The sequence below is a fragment of the Phocoena sinus genome, chromosome 2 (genome assembly GCF_008692025.1).
Source record: "Phocoena sinus isolate mPhoSin1 chromosome 2, mPhoSin1.pri, whole genome shotgun sequence".
In the NCBI taxonomy this organism is placed as follows: Eukaryota; Metazoa; Chordata; class Mammalia; order Artiodactyla; family Phocoenidae; genus Phocoena; species Phocoena sinus.
Genome location: NC_045764.1, coordinates 139714647 through 139735847, shown reverse-complemented (window position 1 = coordinate 139735847; position 21201 = coordinate 139714647). Strand labels below are relative to the sequence as shown.

General features: G+C 35.1%; 1 protein-coding gene across 1 annotated transcript in view; it reads left to right on the top strand.

Moving 5' to 3' along the window:
- KCNH5 (potassium voltage-gated channel subfamily H member 5) overlaps window positions 1–21201 on the top strand; it is a 344887-nt gene that overhangs the window by 18176 nt on the left and 305510 nt on the right. The window contains exons 2-3 of the mRNA XM_032623255.1: window positions 10138–10261; window positions 21043–21149. Of these exons, the coding sequence (XP_032479146.1) occupies window positions 10138–10261; window positions 21043–21149 (231 nt within the window). The remainder of the gene's footprint in view (window positions 1–10137; window positions 10262–21042; window positions 21150–21201) is intronic.

The following is a 21201-nucleotide window of genomic DNA, read 5'->3' as shown; positions in this document are numbered from 1 at the left end:
TCTTGACTGGCGCAGTAAAAAGTTGAAATAGAACAGAAATAGAGTACATTTCATGTAGTAAGAGTGTTATCTGAGAAATTTTTTCAGTTGTGTGTACATGTGTGTAAACACACATTGAGTCACTCTGTAAAATTTGTTTCTTACTGTGAGCTTCAATTAAAGAAAGTTTGAGAAACACTGATTTGGATAGTTTCTGGGGAAAGAAGGCCTCCTGCAGTAGACCCTTTAATGTTTATGGTCCTTCTGTTTTAGAACTGTGGGATTCTCTTTCCTGGGATACTGACAGTTCCTTTAAGCAATAAGTAATTACTGTATTGTGACTCTTGTATGCATAGTAGGCGTAAACTTTATAGTTCTGAGGACTGTATCATCTATTTGAGAAGACAAAAAAATAGCATATATGAAAGCATACATGAGGTATTTAGAGAGGCACTTCATACCAAATTTCATGATATCAATTATATAAAGAGAGATCCCTGCAAGAATCTATGAATGAATGCATTTGTTTATTGATATAGTCAGACAATTAGCAAGCATATATTAGATGCCAGGCACTGTGTTAGGTATTGGAGGATCAAATAGAACTTACAGCTCAACAGGCAGATGTGCATTAATCATTTCATGACACAAATAGGTGTCATGAGGTGGTCATAAAATTGCAACTTTGATAAGGACTTTGAGTGAGAGGTACATCATGTCTAAAATTATTATGGATGACCTGGTCAGAAGGTCAGGGAAAGATTCACTAGAGTCATGACGATTGAATTAAGATCTAAATAAATGTAGGTGTCAACCAAATGGGGAGGGAAAGCAATGATGTTCAGGCAGAGAGAATGTCAAGTTAAAAGGTCCTCCTATGGTGGGAGAGGACTTGAAACTTACAAGGAAAAACTTACAAGGAAAAAGTGGCTGGCTGTCATACTCAGGGCAAGGTGCAGAATGGTGAGAGTTGAAGTTTGACAGACTCTGAGGTCATTATAGGCCATGCAAACTTGGGAGCGTTCTGAGAGCCCTGACAAGGTATTGACAGATGTTAAAGCAGGGAGGGGATACGATCCAGATTGAATTTTGCAAAGACGTGCCTGGCTTCAGTGTGGATAATCTATTGAAGGAGTCACTCAATGATTCCTTCATTGAGAGGGCCTGAGTAAACCGATTAGGTAGCTCTTGGCATGGTCTAGGGGAGAGATGATGGAAGCTTGGAGTTGGGAGATGATGATGAGGATCTAGAGAAATGGAGAGATTTGAAAGGGTTCTAGGAGATAAAATTAATAAGATTTGGTAATAAATTAGCTATAGGGGTAATCAGAAGGATGTTGAAAGATGGCTCCCAGGTTGCTGCACGGATGGTGATCTCATTTTCTAAGATAGGAAACACTGGGAAAGCATCTGATTTGGGGAAATGACAGGTCATGGACATGTTCTACTGAGGTAAATTTAAGCTATCTATGAGGAGAGGTGAACCTGGATATAAAGATCTAGAGTTTATAGAAGTTTATAGAAGAGGTCTGGTTTATAGAAGTTTTTAGAAGAGGTCTGGTTTGGAGATAGAGTTACTGAATCTATGGAGATAGGTGAAAGCAGAAGAGGAATGGACATAGAGGAACTTTAATATACTGACTGGATAAAGAGTATTGAGTCTGCAAAGGAAATGGAGGAGTGTCCAGAGAATCAGGGAAATGTTGTTCTATGTAAGCTAAGGATTGAGACATTTTTAAGGAGGGAGTGGATACCATTGCTTCTGAATTATTAAGTGGAAAGGGTAAAAAGTGTCCTTTGTATTTGGTGACATGGAGAGATTATTGGTTACCTAGGTTGTCTTGGAGCGGTGAGGACGTAAGCCAGATAGGAGTGAGTTGGGTGAATAGGGGCTGAGAAGATAGAGCCAATGAGAATAGACAACTTTTATGAAAAGTTTGTCCTGTGAAGGGTTGGACACAGACAGATATGATGGTAGCCAGAGGATGTGGATTCAGTGGTAACCACTGAATGTGTCATAGAGAAGGGAGAGTTGAACTGGTTCTTAAAAGTTTTGATAGGCAAAGGGATGAAGAAAAAGTTTTGATAGGCAAAGGGATGAAGAAAAAGTATTTCAAGTGGATAGTAGGCATCATGAGTGAGCATCTTTTGAGGATATAATGAGAAAACTGACCTAACTGCAATAGTATAGACTTTAGGAGAATAATGAGAAATATGTTTGCACAGGTGGAGAGGATGAGGCTGGATTTCAAAGGACTTTGTGAGTCTGGGAGAGGATTCAGTGATGTAAACAGTTGGGAGACTTGATCTGGATGAAGAGTGGTAGGATGGAGGCAGGGCTTGAGGGGGACAAATGAATGTTAGTCTGAAAATCAGGGAGACCATGTAGCAAGCTATATGCATTGCCACAGCTACCTAGTTATGAAGTGAGGAACCTATGGATTAGAGAGGTTAAACTGACTAGGACCTGGCCTGGGCTAAGAAGGGAAAGAAGTTAATTTTTGATGATCATATTACAAATATTTATAATTGATGCTATATATAGATGAAAATATATATTTATAGAAGAATTTATATTTTATGAAGCATTTTTACAGGAATAAGATCATTTTAATCTCTAATCACTGTATGTACCAAGGAAACGTAGTATTACCATTCTTATAGCTAGGGTTCAGCTCAAATGCCACTGGTTTCCTAAAACTTGTGATTCTCTAGCCCTTTGTCCTTCTTGTATTTTCTTTTAAGTTTGAGGTATACTTTATATGAAGTAAAACATACATATCTTGCATACAGTTCAATTAGTTTTGGCAAATGTATATACCTCTGTAGTTTATATCTCTATAAAGATAGAAAACAATGACCTTCTCCAGAAAGTCATCAGTCCTTCTACCATCCCATCCCCCTCAGAAATCATTGTTCTGATCTCTATCGCCATAGATTGACCTTGCCTATATTTAAACTTCATATGAATGAAATTATAGTTTCTGACTTCTTTAAATCATCAGTGTTTTTCAGATTAATTTGTGTTGCTGCAATCTATCAGTAGTTTGTTCCATTTTAGAGCTGAGTAGTATGTCTTGTATGAATATGCCCCAATTTTTAATCCACTCTCTTGTCGATGGACATTTGCATTGTTTTCAATTTTGGGCTACTGTGAATAAATCTGATGTGAACATTTTTCTACAAGTCTTTTTGTTAACATATCTTTTCATTTCACTTGAGTAAATGCCTAGAAGTGAAATTTCTGGGTCATAGTTGAATGTTTAACTTTTCATGAAACTGTTTTCCAAAGTGATCATACCATTTTATATTCTCATTAGCATTTTATAAAGAATTTCAGTTGTTCCATATTTTCATCAACATTTTTGTGTTATTAGCCTTTATAACCACTCTAGTGGTTAAGCAGTGATAGATCATTGTGCTTTTAGTTTGTATTTCCCTAATGCATGATGATGGTGAGTGTCTCATTCTTGTGCTTATTGGCTGTTGTACATCTTCTTTTGTGAAATGTCTGTTCAAATCATTTGCCCATTTTGTTAACTGGGTCATTTGCCCTTTGGTAGGATTTTTCGGGCCTATTTTGGATAGGAGTTCTTTCTCAGGTATCTGCATTGTGAATATCTTCTCTCAGTCTGTGGATTCCCTTTTCATTTTCTTGACAGTGTCCTTGAATGAGCAGTTGATTTTAATTTTGATAATGTCTAATTTATTTATCAATACTTTCTTTTATGGTGATTACTGTATGAGTCTTAGAAATTTTTGTCTTCCTCAAAGTTGCAAAGATTTCCTTCTATGTTTCCTTTTAATTTTCACTTTTGTGTTTAAGTCTATGACCTGTTTTAAATTATTTTCGTGTGTGTGGTGTGAAGTAAGGGTCATGGTTCAATTTTCGCTTGTATGGATAGCCAGTTGTTTTAGCACAGTTCATTGAAGTTGTCTTTATTAATGAAACTGCCTTGGCATCTTTGCAAAAAATCAGTTGGCCATTTATGTAAGGGTCTATTTCTGAAGTCTTTAAACTGTTTCATTGATCTATTTGTCCCCACTCCAATTTCATACTATATTAATTACTATAGTTGTATGTTTCTCCAACTTGGTTCTTCTTTTTCAGATTTTATTTTGGGTTATTTTAGGTAATTTGTATTTTCACAAACATTTTATAATTATTTTGTCAGTTACTTCAAAAAAGCCTGTTGGTATTTTCATTGGGATTGTATTAAATCTATAGACTGATTTGTAGAGAATTGAAGTCTTAAAATATCCAGTCTTTCAATTCATTGACATGGCATAGCTCTCCATTTGTTTAGAAGCCATTTGTAAGCAGCAGTTTTTAGTTTTCACTCTGGAGGTCCTACATGTATTTTGTTAAATTTATTTCTTAGTATTTTATAGTTTTTGATATCATTCTAAGTGAAATTGCTTTTCATTTTCCAATTGTTTAATGCTAGTTAATATAAACAAAATAGATTTTATATTGACTTTATGTCTTGTAACCTTGCTTAATTCACTCAATAATTTTAGATATCCTTTTGAGTATTCCTTAGGATTTTCTACATAAACAATCATGTCATCTGCAAATAGAAAAATAATTACACTTACATTTTAAACATTTATATCTTATATATATTTTTGGTTTGTTTCTCTCTTTTCCTTTTTTTCCCTTTATTTTCTTAGATGGACCTCTGATGAAATGTTGAGTGTAAGGGTTGAGAGTATATATCATTGACTTTTTCCTAATCTTAGGGGGAAAATATTTAGTATTCTAGCTTTAAAAGTGATGTTAGCTATGGATTTTTTAGCAGATATCCTCTATCAGTTTGAGGAAGTTTTCTTTTATTCTTAGTTTGCTCAGATATTTTAACCATGAATGAGTATGAATTTTGTCAAATGCTTTTTTCTGCATCTATTGAGATATAATCATATGGCTTTTTCTTTTATTCTGTTGATGGATTGCATTGGTTGATTTCATAATGATAAATCAACCTTATGTTCATGAGATAAACCCTACTTGGCTATGATCTATTTTCTTTTCTTTTCTTTTTTTTTTTTTTTTTTTTTTCGGTACGCGGGCCTCTCACTGTTGTGGCTTCTCCCGTTGCGGAGCACAGGCTCCGGACGCCCAGGCTCAGCGGCCATGGCTCATGGGCCTAGCCACTCCACGGCATGTGGGATCTTCCCAGACCGGGACACGAACCTGTGTCCCCTGCATTGGCAGGCGGACTTTCAACCACCATGCCACTAGGGAAGCCCTATTTTCTTTTTTATATATTGCCGGATTCTATTTGCCAATATTTTCTTCTGTATTTTTGCAACTACATTCATAAGATCTATTGGTCAGTAATTCTTTCTTTAACAGCCCTTGTCAGATTTTGGTATCATAATAATGCTAACCTCATAAAAGAAGTTAAGAAATGCTTCCTCACCTATTTTCCGAGAGTTTGTGTAATATTTGTACTATGTCTTATTTAAATATTTGAAAGAATTCGCTGAGCCCATAGCCATCTGGGCCTTTAGTTTTCATTAAAAGATATTAAGCTATTTAACTTTTCCATTTCTTTTTGTGCCTGTTTTTTATAAGTTTTTTTATTTTCAGAAATTTAATTCATTTCATCATAGTTTTATAATTCATTGGCAAAATATTGTTTGCTGTACCTTTATTACCATTTGCTATGTGTACTATATCCAGTGATGTCTACTCTTTCATTCTTGATGATGATAACTTGTGTTTTTTTGAAGTTCACTCTTTTTTGAATGTTTTCTATTTCACTGATCTACATTATGACCTTTATTTACTTCCTTCTATTTAATTTGTATTTAATAGCTATTATTTTTCTAGTTTCTTCATAAAAGAGTTTATATTATTGATTTTAAACTTTTCATTAAAAAATAAAACTTTAAAATGAGAAATTTCTCTCTAAGCACTGCTTTAAATGTATACAACAAACTTATTATCATCCAGTTTAAAATATCTTCTATATTTCTGTTGATTTCTTCTTTGACCCAGTGGTTTAGAAATGAATTGGGTAACATCCAAATACTGTAGATTTTTCTAGATAATTAAAAAAAATGATTTCTGATTTAATTACTTTGAAGTCAGAAAATATACTTTATGTAATTTCAATATTTTGAAATTTATTGACAATTTTTGTGGCTCAAAGTCAGTTACATCTTGGTGGAATTTCCACATGCACTGGAAAAGAATGTGTATTCTGTAGTGTAGTGTGGGGTGTCCTGTAAATGTCAGTTAGTTTGAGTTAGTTGATAGTGTTGGTGTTGTTCAAATATTCTATATCCTCAATCAGTTCTTCATCTGGTTGTTCTGCTAGTTAAGGCAGAAGGTTAATATCTCCCTTTATTATTGTGAAATTGTCTATCCTAGTTATGTCATTTTTTTTCTTCATGCATTTTGAAGCTCTTTCATTACTTTCATATGCATTTGGGAGTGCTGTATCTTCTTAATGAATTGACTCCTTTATTATTATTAAATGCCCCTCCTTATTTCTATTACCCCTTGTCTTCAGCTACTTTATTTTGTATTATCATGGGCAGACTTACTTTCTTTCTTTTTTTTTTTTTTTTTTTGTGGTACATGGGCCTCTCACCGTTGTGGCCTCTCCCGTTGCGGAGCACAGGCTCAGTGGCCGTGGCTCACGGGCCCAGCCGCTCCGCAGCATGTGGAATCTTCCCGGACTGGGGCACGAACCCGTGTCCCCTGCATTGGCAGGTGGGCTCTCAACCACTGCGCCACCAGGGAAGCCTCCCAGACTTACTTTCTTGAATGCTTAGTGTTTGAGTAGTGTATTTTCCCCCACACTTTCAATTTTCAAATTAAAAAAAATTTTAAGTCTTTATTGAACTTGTTACAATATTGCTTCTGTTTTATGTTTTGTTTTATTTGGCCCCAAGGCATGTGGGATTTTAGCTCCCTGACCAGGGATTGAACCCACACCCCCTGTATTGGAAGGTGAAGTCTTACCCACTGGACCACCAGAGAAGTCCGTATCTATCTTTTTATACTTTAAATGGCTCTCTTAAAATACTAGACTATCAGTTTCTATTCTGTTTTTAAAAATCCAGTCTGAAAATTTCTGTCTTATAATTAGTGTGTTTATTCTATTTACATTTAATGTAATGCTTGATATAGTTGGATTTAGGGCTACCATCCTGGGGTTTATTTTCTATTTGTCCTATCTGTTGTTTGTTTTTCCCTTCTTGACTTCTTTTTTTTTTTTTTTTTTTTTTTTTTTTGCGGTACGTGGGCCTCCCACTGCTGTGGCCCCTCGCGCCGCGGAGCACAGGCTCCAGACGCGCAGGCCCAGCGGCCATGGCTCACGGGCCCAGCCGCTCCGCGGCACGTGGGATCCTCCCGGACCGGGGCACGAACCCGCGCCCCCTGCATCGGCAGGCGGGCCCTCAACCACTGCGCCACCAGGGAAGCCCCGCTTCTTGACTTCTTTTGTGGAGGTTATTGTTATTATTATTGTTACTATTATTATTTTTTCAGCTAAAATACCTATTACATTTGTTTTATTGTGATTCTGCTGGCAATGGTTTCTCCCAGTTTTTGTTTCTGAGCATGTCTTTATTTGACCTTCAAGTTTGAAGGATATCTTTGCTCTCTATAAAAATCTACGTTGATAAACATTTTTCTCTCAGTATTTTAAAGATGTCATTCCATTGATTTCTGGCCTCCTTTGTTTTTCATTCTTTGTATGCTGTATTTATTACACCTCCCCCAAATATAACACATATAAATAATGTATCTTTTTTTTGATGTTTAAAATTTTTTTTCCCTTATTTTTCATTAGCAATTTTACTGTCATCTTCTTACTGTTGCTTTCTTTGGTTTATCTTGCTTGAGGTTTACTGAGCTAAGATCTCTGTGTTGCTATTTTTCATGCTATTTGAAAAATTTTAGTCATCCTTTATCTAAGTAACATTTGTGTCCTATTCTGTTTTTTTTCCCCAGACTCAGCTACATATATTTTAGACTGCTTGATATTGTCCCAGGACATCTTTTCCGTTGTTTTCTCTTTTTGCTTCAATTTGCAGTAATTTGCATTGATATGTTTTTAAACTGTCCTTTCTTTTTTAGTGTCCAATATATTGTTAAATCTATTCAGTTTTTTATTTCAGAGATTGCATTGTTTATTTCTGTGTTCCCATCTCAACCTCTCTATTGCCCATTTTTTCTCTTGATTATTGTTACAGTTTCCTGTTTCTTGGCATGCCTAATAATTTTTAATTGTATACGGACATTGTATTGATACAATGTAGAGATTTTGGACTTCATTATTTTCCTCTGAAGAAGATTTCATTTTATTTTAGCAGGTGGTTAAATTACTGGTGCATCACCTTAATTATGACTTTAGCCTTTTTTTTTTTTTTTTTAGTATGAGTCTATTTTCTACATTTTTGATCTTAGACTCAGGTCATAACCATTTATCCTGAGACTTGATTTTTATTCCTGAAGTAAGGCCTTCTGTGGAATTAATGGAAAGCTCAAGGTATTTACCAAGCTTCTCTAACTTGATAGGACTCGAACTCCAAAATTTGTCCTATAGCTTTGGGAAGCTGATGAAGTTTCTGCCTATCTCTTTAGCCTTCTAGTCATTGCAAGACAAGATGGGTTCCTTGTAGTCTCATCCTGTGCATGCAGTTTAGGTCACAGACGAGGATTTGAGGTGGATTTATATACAGGTTTATGGCTCCATATGTTAAAGGAACTCCACCTTAACTTCAAGCTGCTTTGGCGGTCCCAAATTATGATCTTTGACTTTTTAGCCCCATAAGACTTTTCTGTTTGAGCTCTATCACCCACGAACTTTACAAACTGAGACGTGCTCTCAGGGGAATGGACAGTTAAATGAATATCTCACCTAATGTGTCTTCCTTTTTTCAAGGGTTTGTCTTTTCTGGTTTCTATCCACTTTTGATTGTCTTTTAGTGCCTTGAAACAGATTTTTTTCCCATATGTTGGCCCATGCTTCTTGATTTGGCATCTGTTCTGGTAAATTGTACTTGGTTACATATTTGTTTTTCTTTATATGTAAGTTGTTTGAGAGTAAAGGGCATGGTTTATTGATCTTTATTTTATCCCATTGTCTGATCCAGAGTAGTGCCTTTTACTTAGCAGCTACTTAGTCAGTGAATTGCATTGTTATTTACATGAAGAGCAACTGTAAGTCAGAATTTAAACTTCAAGTCATCTACTCTTAAGTTAATTTCTCTTCAGTACACCACTCAATATGAGTTCAAAGAAGATTTTTTTGGTAGATATTTTGAAGTATAGTACTCCCTAAAAAATCTGCTTGTAAAATATTGATATTTATTTTAAAAATAATTTTATGTTTTATATTTTAATATTGTTTTAATTTTGATGTTAACATATTTATCATTTGTCCTACAAAACTGCTAAAGTTACTGCCTAAAACTGTTGGATTTTCAATCAAGGTATAGGCCAAAAGATATTATTTTTTGTATTAATTTTTATACCTAAAGCAAAACCACTTCTCCATGCAAAACAGACCAGAGATGTTTCTTTTATTTAGAATAATGGTAGTTTCCAAATTCTGTGTAGCATGTGGTTGGAAATAATGTCTTTAAATAATTTTATTTTAAAAAGGGACTTTATTTAAAATTTTGATTTTAAATTAGACTTCTCTAGATCAAACTGATGGACAATGAATTTGTCCCATCATGTCAAAATTACATTAATACAGTTTTTGGAGGAGTCATCCAAACTTGTCTCTGTTATTAAGTTTAATATTCTCAGTTTGTAGAGAAGTGACTGTAGCCCTTAGTCTTAATAAATTAAACTGTTTTTAGCTGTGATTATTATAGTCATTAACATTTATTTAATATTAACCATGCTTTGTTTTCATAGTGTACTGTTTACTTGAATGCAAAGAGTATTGTAAACTGGCTTCTTTTCAAGGGAGTTTTTAGTTTATAAGCAAATCTTGTACTCACTGCAGATCTCAGTTGCTGATCATGCTAAAGTAATAATGCCAGTTTCAAGGATACGTTTTATTATTTGTACCATAACAAACCATAGCTATATTTGTTTATTTTTATGAATATGTCTTTTTAATTACTTGAAAGAAGTACATTGTTAAATGAAGCTAAAAAACTTCCCTTTTCTTCTTTCTCCTTTAGAATCGAGTTTCTTACTGGGAAATGCCCAGATTGTGGATTGGCCCGTAGTTTATAGTAATGACGGTTTTTGCAAACTCTCTGGGTATCATCGAGCTGACGTCATGCAGAAAAGTAGCACTTGCAGGTAGGTTAAGAGAACAGCTCAGGAATGTTTTCTAAAGTTTAACTAAATGTTGAATGTGGTTAAAAGGCTTAAACTTACTTAGACTCACTGTGATTTGGTCTTGCACCCAGTTCTTGGTACAGAGCTCCCAAAACTCTTGGAATTTCTTGTTATATGTTAATGAGGTGACTTTTGGAAAGCCCTTAGATAACCTAAAGATGGGGTTGGCTGCCAGAGGAACCAACCGTGTGATTAGTACCATGCCTTCTCCCCAGTCTCCTGGAGAGGGGCTGGAGGTTGAATCAATACCAATGTCAATGAGTTAATCAATTATGACTGTGTAATGAAGCCTCCATAAAAACTCAGAGGACAGGTTCTGAGGCCTTCCAGTTTGCGCAACATGTGGAAGTGCCGAGAGTGGCATGCCTGGTGAGGGCACGGAAGCCCCATACCTTGTCCTGTGCATCTCTTCCATCTGCCTGTTTCTGAGTTATATCCTTTTACGATAAACCAGTAATCTGGTAAGCAAAATGTTTCTCTGAGCTCTGTGAGTCTCTCTAGCAAATTATTCAAACCAAAGGAAGAGGTCATGGGAACCTCTCATATATAGCTGTTTGTCAAAAGTACACATAACAACCTCTGCTTGTAACTGGTGCTGAAGTTTAAGGAGGGTGTCATGGGAACCTCCAATCTGTATTAGGTGGGTCAGAAACACAGGCAACGACCTAGGCTTGTGACTGATTCCTGAAGTCTGGTGGAGGGTAGTCTTGTAGGACTGAACCCTCAATGTTTAACCTGTGGAATCTGATGCTATCTGCAGGTAGGTAGTGTCAGAATTGAGTTGAATCATAGGACACCCAGCTGGTGTCCCTAGAATTGCTTGTTGTTGGTATAGGGAAAGTCTCCACCACCACCGCCACACCCAGATTGGAATTGGTACCAGAACCTATTGATTCACATGAAAACTATAGGGTAAAAATTATATTAGAATGTTAAGGAGACTAAACTGTCAATAGAAATACATAGTTTAAGAGCCACTGGTGAGAACTTTTGCAAAGAGAAATATTTTTGCATAGCTGTGAATTTATTAATTCATTCAATAAATATTTTTTGATCACCCTCTATGGGCCACAAGCTATTCTAGGTGCCAAGTGATCAAAGGAACATCCTATATCAGAGGACCATTGATGTCATCAGCACTTCTTGAGTTGCTAAAACTGTATTGAACAAAGTAGAGGCAACAACCCCCAACCAAGTAGGACATGGTTTTTGAACATTAAAAAAAATCAAAATGAAGTTCTTTCATACTGTATAAATCACACGTACTTTGTTATGTTGGTACATTGTACCACTGCTATTTTGTTTGACTTATGTAAAACAGAATCTGGCATTTATATTATTTATAACAATTCTTTTAAAATATTCCATATCTGTGAGCTTAAAGAGAGTATTACCAAAAAAGATCATAAAAGAGAAAAGGAAACTCTATATAAGGAACCAATTTAGAACCGAAAACTTTTCACAATATTTCGGTAATGCCAGATGGGATGTTTTTTCCTTGAGTTAATTTTTCTTTAAAGCTCACACTTAACTAAGTACCAAAATCATGTTATTTTAGAACTGCAAGGGGTCAATTATTTTCTACTCCATATTCGTTATTTTTCAGAGGAAAAACTGAGTTAGAGTTAGGTTAAGGGATTTGCCCAGGGAAACAGTGATTGATTTATCTTTTTTTCAACCCATTTATGCTGCGAAACATTATATGCATATACAAATATATATATTCTACATCTTCATGGAGGGTAGGGATTTCATATGGGGTCTAAACCTGACTATACATGGGAATCACTTAGAGAGGTTTTGCAAAACACAGATTCTCAGACCTCATCTTAAACCTATTGAATCAGAATCACCTCAGGTGGGTAGGTGGGGGCAGGAATCAGTACTTTTAACCAGCAGCTCTGATGATCCCGTTGCTTAGCCAGCACTGAGAAATTATCTGTTCAAACATCCTCTTTCTTCGCTTATCCTCTCCCAGCAGTCCTCATTTTCTCTCTACTAAAGTCATTCTCGTATTCAGCCTTCACTTCCAGGCCTGAAATTGGTAGGTAGGAATGATGAAAAACTGTGGCCCCTCGTTGAGAAACTCTCTTTGGTAGCACGGATGTCTCTTGTGCCTTTTTATCTGCTGGGTGGATATTAGCTCTTGGCCTAGCACTGTCACTGAGGTGTGTGTTCTAAATTCTGGGAGGCCAAGGTTTGTATTGAGCAGTTCTGCTCCCTTATGTCTCGGCAGGATTTAGGTTAGGAAAAGGTTAGTTTTATGGTAGACCTAACCTGTGGAACAGGTTCTATAGAGAATTCCAGGAAATGTAGATGCTCCCATACCTATTTCCTGACCTCCCACCATCATCATGCCGGGCTTGTTTCAAGTTGCCATCTTCTACCTGAAGGTGCTCATAACTTTTCCTCCTTTGACTCCCTATAGTTCATCATTTGGCACCGTCATATGGCCTTAAAGTAGTTTTTCTTATCCCTGGGGTTTTCATCGCTGTTGCTTTTGCTGTCATTTTTGAGATGTATTGCTCTTCATATCTGGATATATTGTAAAGTCATGCTCACATCTCTTCTTGCTTCCCACGTATCTGCCCCTATACCCCAGCCTGTTTTCTTTGGCACATGCAATTTTTCCTATAAAAAGTTCGTTAAAAAATGCTGGCATGTTGTAACACAGAGAATGTATATTCTCTCCCCTTAAAGCATTGCTTTCCCTCCTACCACCAGTGCCAGATTATACATGCCTTGAAGGTAAGGATTCCATCTTGTTCACGTTTGTATGCACTACAGGACACAGCTCAGTGTTCTGTGTCAGTATTGTTGAATTGGTTGGCTTGTTTTGCAATAAACCCTAACCTAGGTCTCACAGACTTCTGTATAACATGCTTTTATTTATTGTATTTTATCCCAAGTGTTAGGGTATTTGAGGTGGGTAAGAAAGCAGAGAGCTTTGGATTATGTTACACTTTTTCACTGTGGGAAGAAGTATGCAAAACTCCCCCCAGTTCTTCTTCACTTTTGTTAGAGATAGTATTTTCAAAATACCAGTATTCTTTTATTTTTTTTAACATCTTTAGTGTAGTATAATTGCTTTACAATGTTGTGTTAGTTTCTGCTTTATAACAAAATGAATCAGCTATATGTTTACATATATCCCCATATCCCTTCCCTCTTGAGTCTCCCTCCCACCCTTCCTATCCCACCCCTCTAGATGGTCACAAAGCACAGAGCTGATCTTGCTGTGCTATGCGGCTGCTTCCCACTAGCTACCTATTTTACATTTGGTAGTGTATATATGTCAATGCTACTCTCTCACTTCCTTGCAGCTTACCCTTCCCCCTCCCCATGTCAAGTCCATTCTCTACGAATACCAGTATTCTTTAAAAATTTTTTTATTGAGGCATAGTTAATTTATAAGATTATATTAATTTCAGATGTATAACAGTGATTCAAAATTTTTATAAATTATACTCCATTTAAAGTTATTGTAAAATGTTGGCTATATTTCTTGTGCTGTACAGTATATCCTTGTAGCTTATTTATAAATCGTAGTTTGTACCTCTTAATCCCCTACCCTTTTCTTACCCCTCCCCTCTTCCCTCTCCCCACTGGTAATCACTAAACATAACAGTATTCTTAACACAAACAATTATTACTTGATTGCACAAAATGCCCATTGTGTTCTGCTAATCTAAAACTTGCAAGCAATTGAATGCTCTCGCAGAGCAATGAAGACTAGCATCTGATATATGAGCAAGTGTTTGAATCCTATCAGGTTTTCTTAAGGCATAGTTTATTTTAATGCACCCCCTTTCAAACTTCTACATTCCGTTTAAAAATTAAACTACACCCATTTTACTTTCATTGAAGCACTTTTTAGAAGAATGAAGACCTGGAAATAATAAAAATGTCTGGTAGTATATTTATTAAAAAATGTTATGGCAAAGCCCTAACTTCTTACATCATATGTTGGAAGAATAATGACACTGAAAGAAGCTAACGACGTATTACTAAGTAAAAGATTATCAACCAACCAGCCAAATGAACAAAAAAGATTTCAAAACAATATCTGCATCATGATTCCAATTTTGTTTCCATATAGTTGTTTTCCATTTCCTGTATAAATCTATAAAAGCCTTTGAATATGATACACAAAGAAACAGAGGGAGGAAAGAAACTTTTATACACATTTAGAAATACAGTGTTAAAGCTAATGTTATACAGTTTTGGAATCACTGAATTCTAGTTGAATATGGACATAAATAATTTGATACTGAGGGTAGCCTTATAACAAATCAAAGAATTTTACTGATTTTAATAATGACAAGTTTTAGACAAACATAACAGAATAAGAAGCTACAAATCAGTGAGTATCACTTTGTGAGGAAAAAATATGAATACTTTATGTGCTGAAAAAGAGTCATCTTTGTATACAGCTTGCACTAGATGGATTAAAATTGATAGGATTAAAGTGGTAACTGCATAAAGATTACATGTCCTATTTTTAAAATATTCAAATGTGAGTTGTTTTATGGAAAATGACAAATATTAATTTGTAATTTTACAATATCAAGAGGCTAAGATTATTTATACATTATATATTATTATGCATTATTTATACATTTGTATATTTATTCTGTTTTCTTATCTTTTTCCTTCTTTGTCTTTCCCAGTCCTTCTCCCATTAGACCAGGTGCATAGAATCAAATTAAACATACTCCTCAGTTTGTCCCAATATTATCATTTGGATCTCTCTGGGCACAGTCTATTTATTTTATTTTAATTTCATTTTATTTGTTTTATTTTGTTTCAACTTCTTTTCTTTTATTTCTTTTCCCCTTCATTCCATTCCCCTTCCTCTTCCATAGCTATTCATTTTAGTGTGTTCATTGTATGTCTTTCGAATCCATCTTCCATGTGTTTAATAAATACGTGTATTCTTGAAATGATGTTGCTTTGTGTGTGTTTTTAAGGCCTACATAATTCATACTGTGCAGTAAGATATACAGTTTCTTACTCTTTTCACTCACCATTATGTTTTTGATATTTTTTAATGTTGCTATATCATAATCTATTTCATCATGTCTGACTGTTTTATAGTGTTCCAGTGTCCTCACAACCTTCATTTTCTTTATCCACTTTACTAGTCTTGAACTCCAACTTCTGACACTTTGCTACTCCAACAAGTTGGAGGTAAACATCCTCATACACATCTTCTTGTGTTCCCATGGGAGAAGTTGTCTGTCTCTATGCCCAGAAATAGAATTGCTGGATAGTAGAATATATGCAGAAATTGTAAATTAACTGCTGTCAGATTGCTGTTCAGAATGGCCCTCTGTTTCTACTCTCAGCAGCCATGATGGAGGGTTTTCCTGTATCCTTGCACTTTATAATAGTAGCTAAATTTCTATTAAAATAAAAATCTGATGTGTGCCATGTACTGTCTCATTTTTATTTTAGCTAAAATTTCAAAAAATATTTTAATGAAATTTCTGGATTCCTAGGAAGTTCAAATGTTCATTTTATTGTCCAATAATTTCATTTCCAAGCTTTTGGACTGTTGCTGTTTACTGAAGGACACAAAATGTATTGCGTGTTTGAAGGAAATTGTATGTAGGTTTTGGGGGGATGGCATTTAAAAACATCTGATCTTATCTCAGGACCCTTAGAAAGCCCTGACATTCGAGACATACTGTCATAGGTCAGGTAGAAACCACTTTAGCATTTTACCCTTGATTAGCCTGAACCTTTTAAAAACCTATTCTACTTCTTTTAAAATTTACTTTTCATTTATTTATTTTTGTTTTTTAAGATAAAGGGGTGAGAAGAGGAATCAGATAGGTAGGGAAGATTGGAGTAGATAGATGCTTTCAAATACATTTTTTTTTGGAAGACCCATTAATAATTCTTAACCAAACTATCAAATTAGACAATGAAGCAGAGATATTAAGAGCCACTTTATTGGATGTATTTTCACAGGTAGTTTTATTAATGCAGGGTTACCTCAGTCAACAAGAGAACGTTACACATGATGGATGTCAGTCAGTCTGGTTCCATTTGGCTGAGAACTCTGCTTTACAACGAGCGAAAGTGTTGAAACATTCAGTGTTGACTGAATGTTTGTCTGCTTATTAGTCCAGGAACATTGTTGACCATTAGCAGATAAAGATAGATTGGCAGCACTCATGATTAGATTATATATTTTTTCAGTTTGTAAGATTCCTTTCTCCTTTGGAAGTCTGTCAAATTATAGCCATACTTACTGTCAGGTGTTATAATGAGGCTGGTTTGTGAGATTTTGATGGCAAAACAAGGGATCCAAAAATAAGTAAATCTTGCTATAAACCAAACCGCTTAGTCCTAGAAGTTTCCTAGGGTAAGATATACAGGAAAGATATACTGCCAAATGCTCAGGCAAGCTGGATATGGCCCAAGCCAGGCCTCAGGAAATCTCCCTTACTCCCAAGATCAAGTCTTCCCACAAGTTAGTTGTGTGGCAAGGTAAGTGGCCAGATTATCCAGCAGCAGGCCCTGGGTGAATTTATGCCTCAATGTCATGGGTTCACAAAGAAAGAAGACACACAAAATGATGTGTGTATCCCCTTAAGACACAGGGACCCTGCCCATTAGCAGGCATGGCCCAACCCTTGCCCTAGAATTGTAGAGGAGCAAAGGAGTAGGGTTGGGCTGGAGGGACTTCGAACCCCACCCATAAGAAGCATTCCAGTAATAAGTCATTGTACAGCACATTATAATTTGCAACTTCATGTGCATTATCCTTTTAATCCCCACCCTCTGAGTTATATTAACATTACCATCATTTTACTGATGAGGGAACTAAGAGTCAGAGAAGTTATGCGACTTGGCCATGAGCCTTCCAGATTGTAAGTGGTCCTCTAAGTGCAGTGGTCCTCTGTTATATTGTGGCTGCTCCATATTATAGCAGGGATAGATTGCTTCTGTGCATCTAATTTTATTTTCCTTCCAATAAGATAACAGTGAAGTTGTAGAAGTCATTTATTATTACTGAAGGGGAGCTTGGCTATCTAAGAGAGTAATTTGAAGTTCTGTAATTTTTTAGTATTCCCATGCTATATTCCTGGAGGATATTCAATAAGAGACATAAAGAGTATTTAAGATTATTATATAGATATATAGTTTCTAAAGTCTGATGATTATCATTTCTAAATCTTGGTTTCCTTCAAATTCCATTAACCATTCAAAGACTGCATTGAGCTTCAGCCATCTGCAATCAGGCTGCAGGAAACCTCGGTAAAGAAATTCAACATTTACACATAAAAAGTGCCGAGCAAGTAAGCAAATGTGCCATACACGTAAAATATGCAGAAGCATTGATTTAATCATTTTGGTTTGGACAACTTTGGGTGGAAACACTTTCAAAGTTTGAATTAATCTCCAGAACACTTGCTTTGGAAGATTGGATAATACATTTCAGACATTCTTTCAGGTCATTTTGAAATATCTTTTGTTATGTAACTGCTGCATTTTACCACTTCAAATATGTGTTCTGTCTCTGGAAATACGTAGTTTTAAAACTTAAAATAAAAATATGAGTGAAACTGCGTAAGAAATAAAACCTATTTTTGAAAAATTATTCAGAGTATAATAAGCTGGGATTTTTTTCTTAAAATGATCCTATTTTCTTAGGACAGTCTATTTTAGCATTGGGAGGGCTAAAGAATGGGTTATAGAATTTTCAGAGTTTATTTGAGAAATTGCTTGTTTTCACCTTCTCTTCAGCATTTTAGCTGAATCAGACTTGTGTTGTATTTCTTCTTAAGTGGTATTATTACATCAATTTCTAAGACAGTTTTTTTTTTTTAAATTTGAGTTGTAACATTTTTAATCCTATTCGAGTTAATTTTTCACCATTTTTATCCTAGTTGCTTGTTATATTATAGATGATTTCTTTTTTATGTTTTTCTGTTGGCCAATTATGAATATTGTGTTTTGGTTTACTGAACTATTGACTCTGACATTTAGTAATAGGAGTAAATACTTTCTCTTCTTTTTAAGACCACAAACATTTATTTAGTTTAATTACCCTTATTATTATTTTTTTTGTATTTTTAATGTTTTCTCTTTATTAGTGTCTTTAGGTTAAAAATAACAGTCAATAAAAAAGTTTACTTGTCTGTAAAAAATATTGACAGTATTAAATAGTGTTTTATTTGTGGGGAGGAAAGGAGGGTGACTTTGTGCACTTTAACTGAGGAATTCTAATTTAATTATAATGCCCTCAGGAGATTTTCCTAAAACTCAGCATGAGCTGAATGAAACTCAGGCTTTGACAGGAACAGTGGCTTTTCAATGCCCTCTGAAGCTTCATGTGTTAGTCTGGCTATAGGATTATGGAGTTAGAGTCTGTCATCCTATTCTGATATTCTCTTGCTTATTTTACTATTATAATGACAATTAAAAATTCCTTTTTTATACAAGAGAAAAGTATTGTATTGAAAATGCAGGCCACAGATTGGACAGTCTTTGGTTGGCCTCATCTACTTTCTTAGTTTTCAGAATTCTAGTTGCTTAGGTTAGTGTTACCTACCGTAAAATGGGTCATTACTCTGTAATTTTTTTTTTTGGAATTTTTGAATTTTATTTTATTTATTTATTTTTATTTTATTTATTTTTTAATACAGCAGGTTACTCTGTAATTTTTAGTTGTGATATGGTTTCATGGTTGAATCCTGCTAGTTTTGCTGGCTCTTGCTAACAAACTATGCTTTTCATGTTGTAAACTTTCTAGATTGAGACATTCAGGAACAGATTTCCCATGAGGATAAAGAATTTTAACCTTCAGGGGCCTTTACTTGAGTGCATGTCTTTCAAGCCTCTGTACCTAATTTTGTTTTATAATTTTGCACTCCTTTCCTTAAAGACGGCCCCTAAAATTGTATAAGCTTCAGGCCCCGCCACACTTGGATTTACCTCTGGCTGATAAGCTAATTTATTGAAAATTCTAAGAAAAGCAATAACAAAGATATACTTGAGCCTTCAAAAACTTAGTCAAGTGCCACACATTTTTTTCTGGTGGAAGAAATGGTCTGGACAATTACAGCAACTAGTAGAACTAGGTATCTGAAACCAGATGCACGACTGATGATTGGGAAAGCATCAGGAATAGGGTTTTATAGGCTTGTAGTGCTTGACTGAGTTCTGTTTTGTAAATTCTCAGACTATTGGTGAGTTTCTCTTAGAAAAAATCGATAATTTAAAGTGTTAGGAAATGTTTGTGGTATGTGGAAATTCACTCTTTATGTTTTGTATGTGCCGTAGTAATAGCATATGTCTCCTTCAGTTTCTCTTCTTTATTTTCCCTCCATTGGCTCTACTTGTACATATTTCAGAAAAATCCTCATAAATAGTGAGAACGCCAATGCAGTATATGTGTAATACGGAGTCTTCACATTTCATTGTAGTATGGGAGTGTAAAAAAGACCATGCAAGCTGAAACCACGTAATAGGATATTAATACTCAATTGAAAAATTATGATTGTTCTGTGACCTTTAACAGTGTTTGTCAAAGCATTAAAAAATCTCTTACTGTTGGTTATAAGTGCAGGGAAATGAAAATAATAGTCAAACTATATTTATTTTGTACATTAGAGTATTTAGTGATCTATAACATTAGAAACATTGAGATGAAAGTGTTTCATTTCTTTGCAAAAAGCTATCACAAGTCATTTGAACAATTCTTACATTCTCGTAATATATTTTATGATATGAAGAGAGCATTTTTTTTTACTCTCTTAGCAAACAGTCATACTCGTTTTAAGTTTGAATCCACTTCTACTCTTTTATCCTTCCACTTTCAGTATCGTGAATTACCTCCTAGGGCTCCTTTAATGTGAAGATTTTTTTACTGGCATGACTTCCTCTGGGAAACCTTGGTCTTTCTTGTAACAGGTCCTTTCCTGATTTATGTTGATAAGTTTGTCCCCACTAGGTTCCTCTGCCTGCATATCTAGAGCCTCTCAAATGACAGCAGTGTCAGCATTGCCACTATTCTTACAGAAGAAACAACTGCATTTATGTTTAATTTGAATTTCACTTCCAGCATTATCACTTTACATTTCTTTGGTAGACTTTAATCTTTGATGGCGAATTCCTGCTTTTGTTTATCCGTTTTTGTAAAATGTCATATTAGTTTACCGCTGAGAGACAAGGAGACAACACAACTGCACACTTTGCTTTCTGTGCGTGAACTGAGTAGTAGTAGATGCACAGTAATACTCACAGGCTTTAAAAGAAGTGGTGTGATTTGTCACTAATTGTAATGTGTACTTGTTATTTACTAGTGACTTGTAGACTGATGAGCTAGCAACAAAGTTTATACTTTATGCTATCATTCATAGTTAATATACTATGAAAACCAAAATTTGAACTGTGTTGTTGGGAAACTGGTATTATTTAGCTAAAGCATAGTAACTAAAATTGCTGCATATTGGACTTGTGTAAAGTGAAGACTGCTTCTCTCTCTCTCTCTCTCTCTCTCTCTCTCTCTCTCTATGTTCAAAATAACTTCTAAAGCTAGATTTTAGCAGGGAGTTTAGCAGTCATGGTTAAAACATGGTTTAAATATTTCACTTCATTTTGTGGGAGCAACATTATATTTTGTAACTAAATCCGAATACTTAATTTAAAAAAGACAAATATATGATTTTATGTAGCATTTGAAAAGGAACACAAAACTGAAATGGATTATTTGGTGTTTTTTCCAGTTTTATGTATGGAGAATTGACTGACAAGAAAACCATTGAGAAAGTCAGGCAGACTTTTGACAACTACGAGTCAAACTGCTTTGAAGTTCTTTTGTACAAGAAAAACAGTAGGTATCTATATTACCAATAAGGTGTGTCAACTCTTTATTAATATTACGT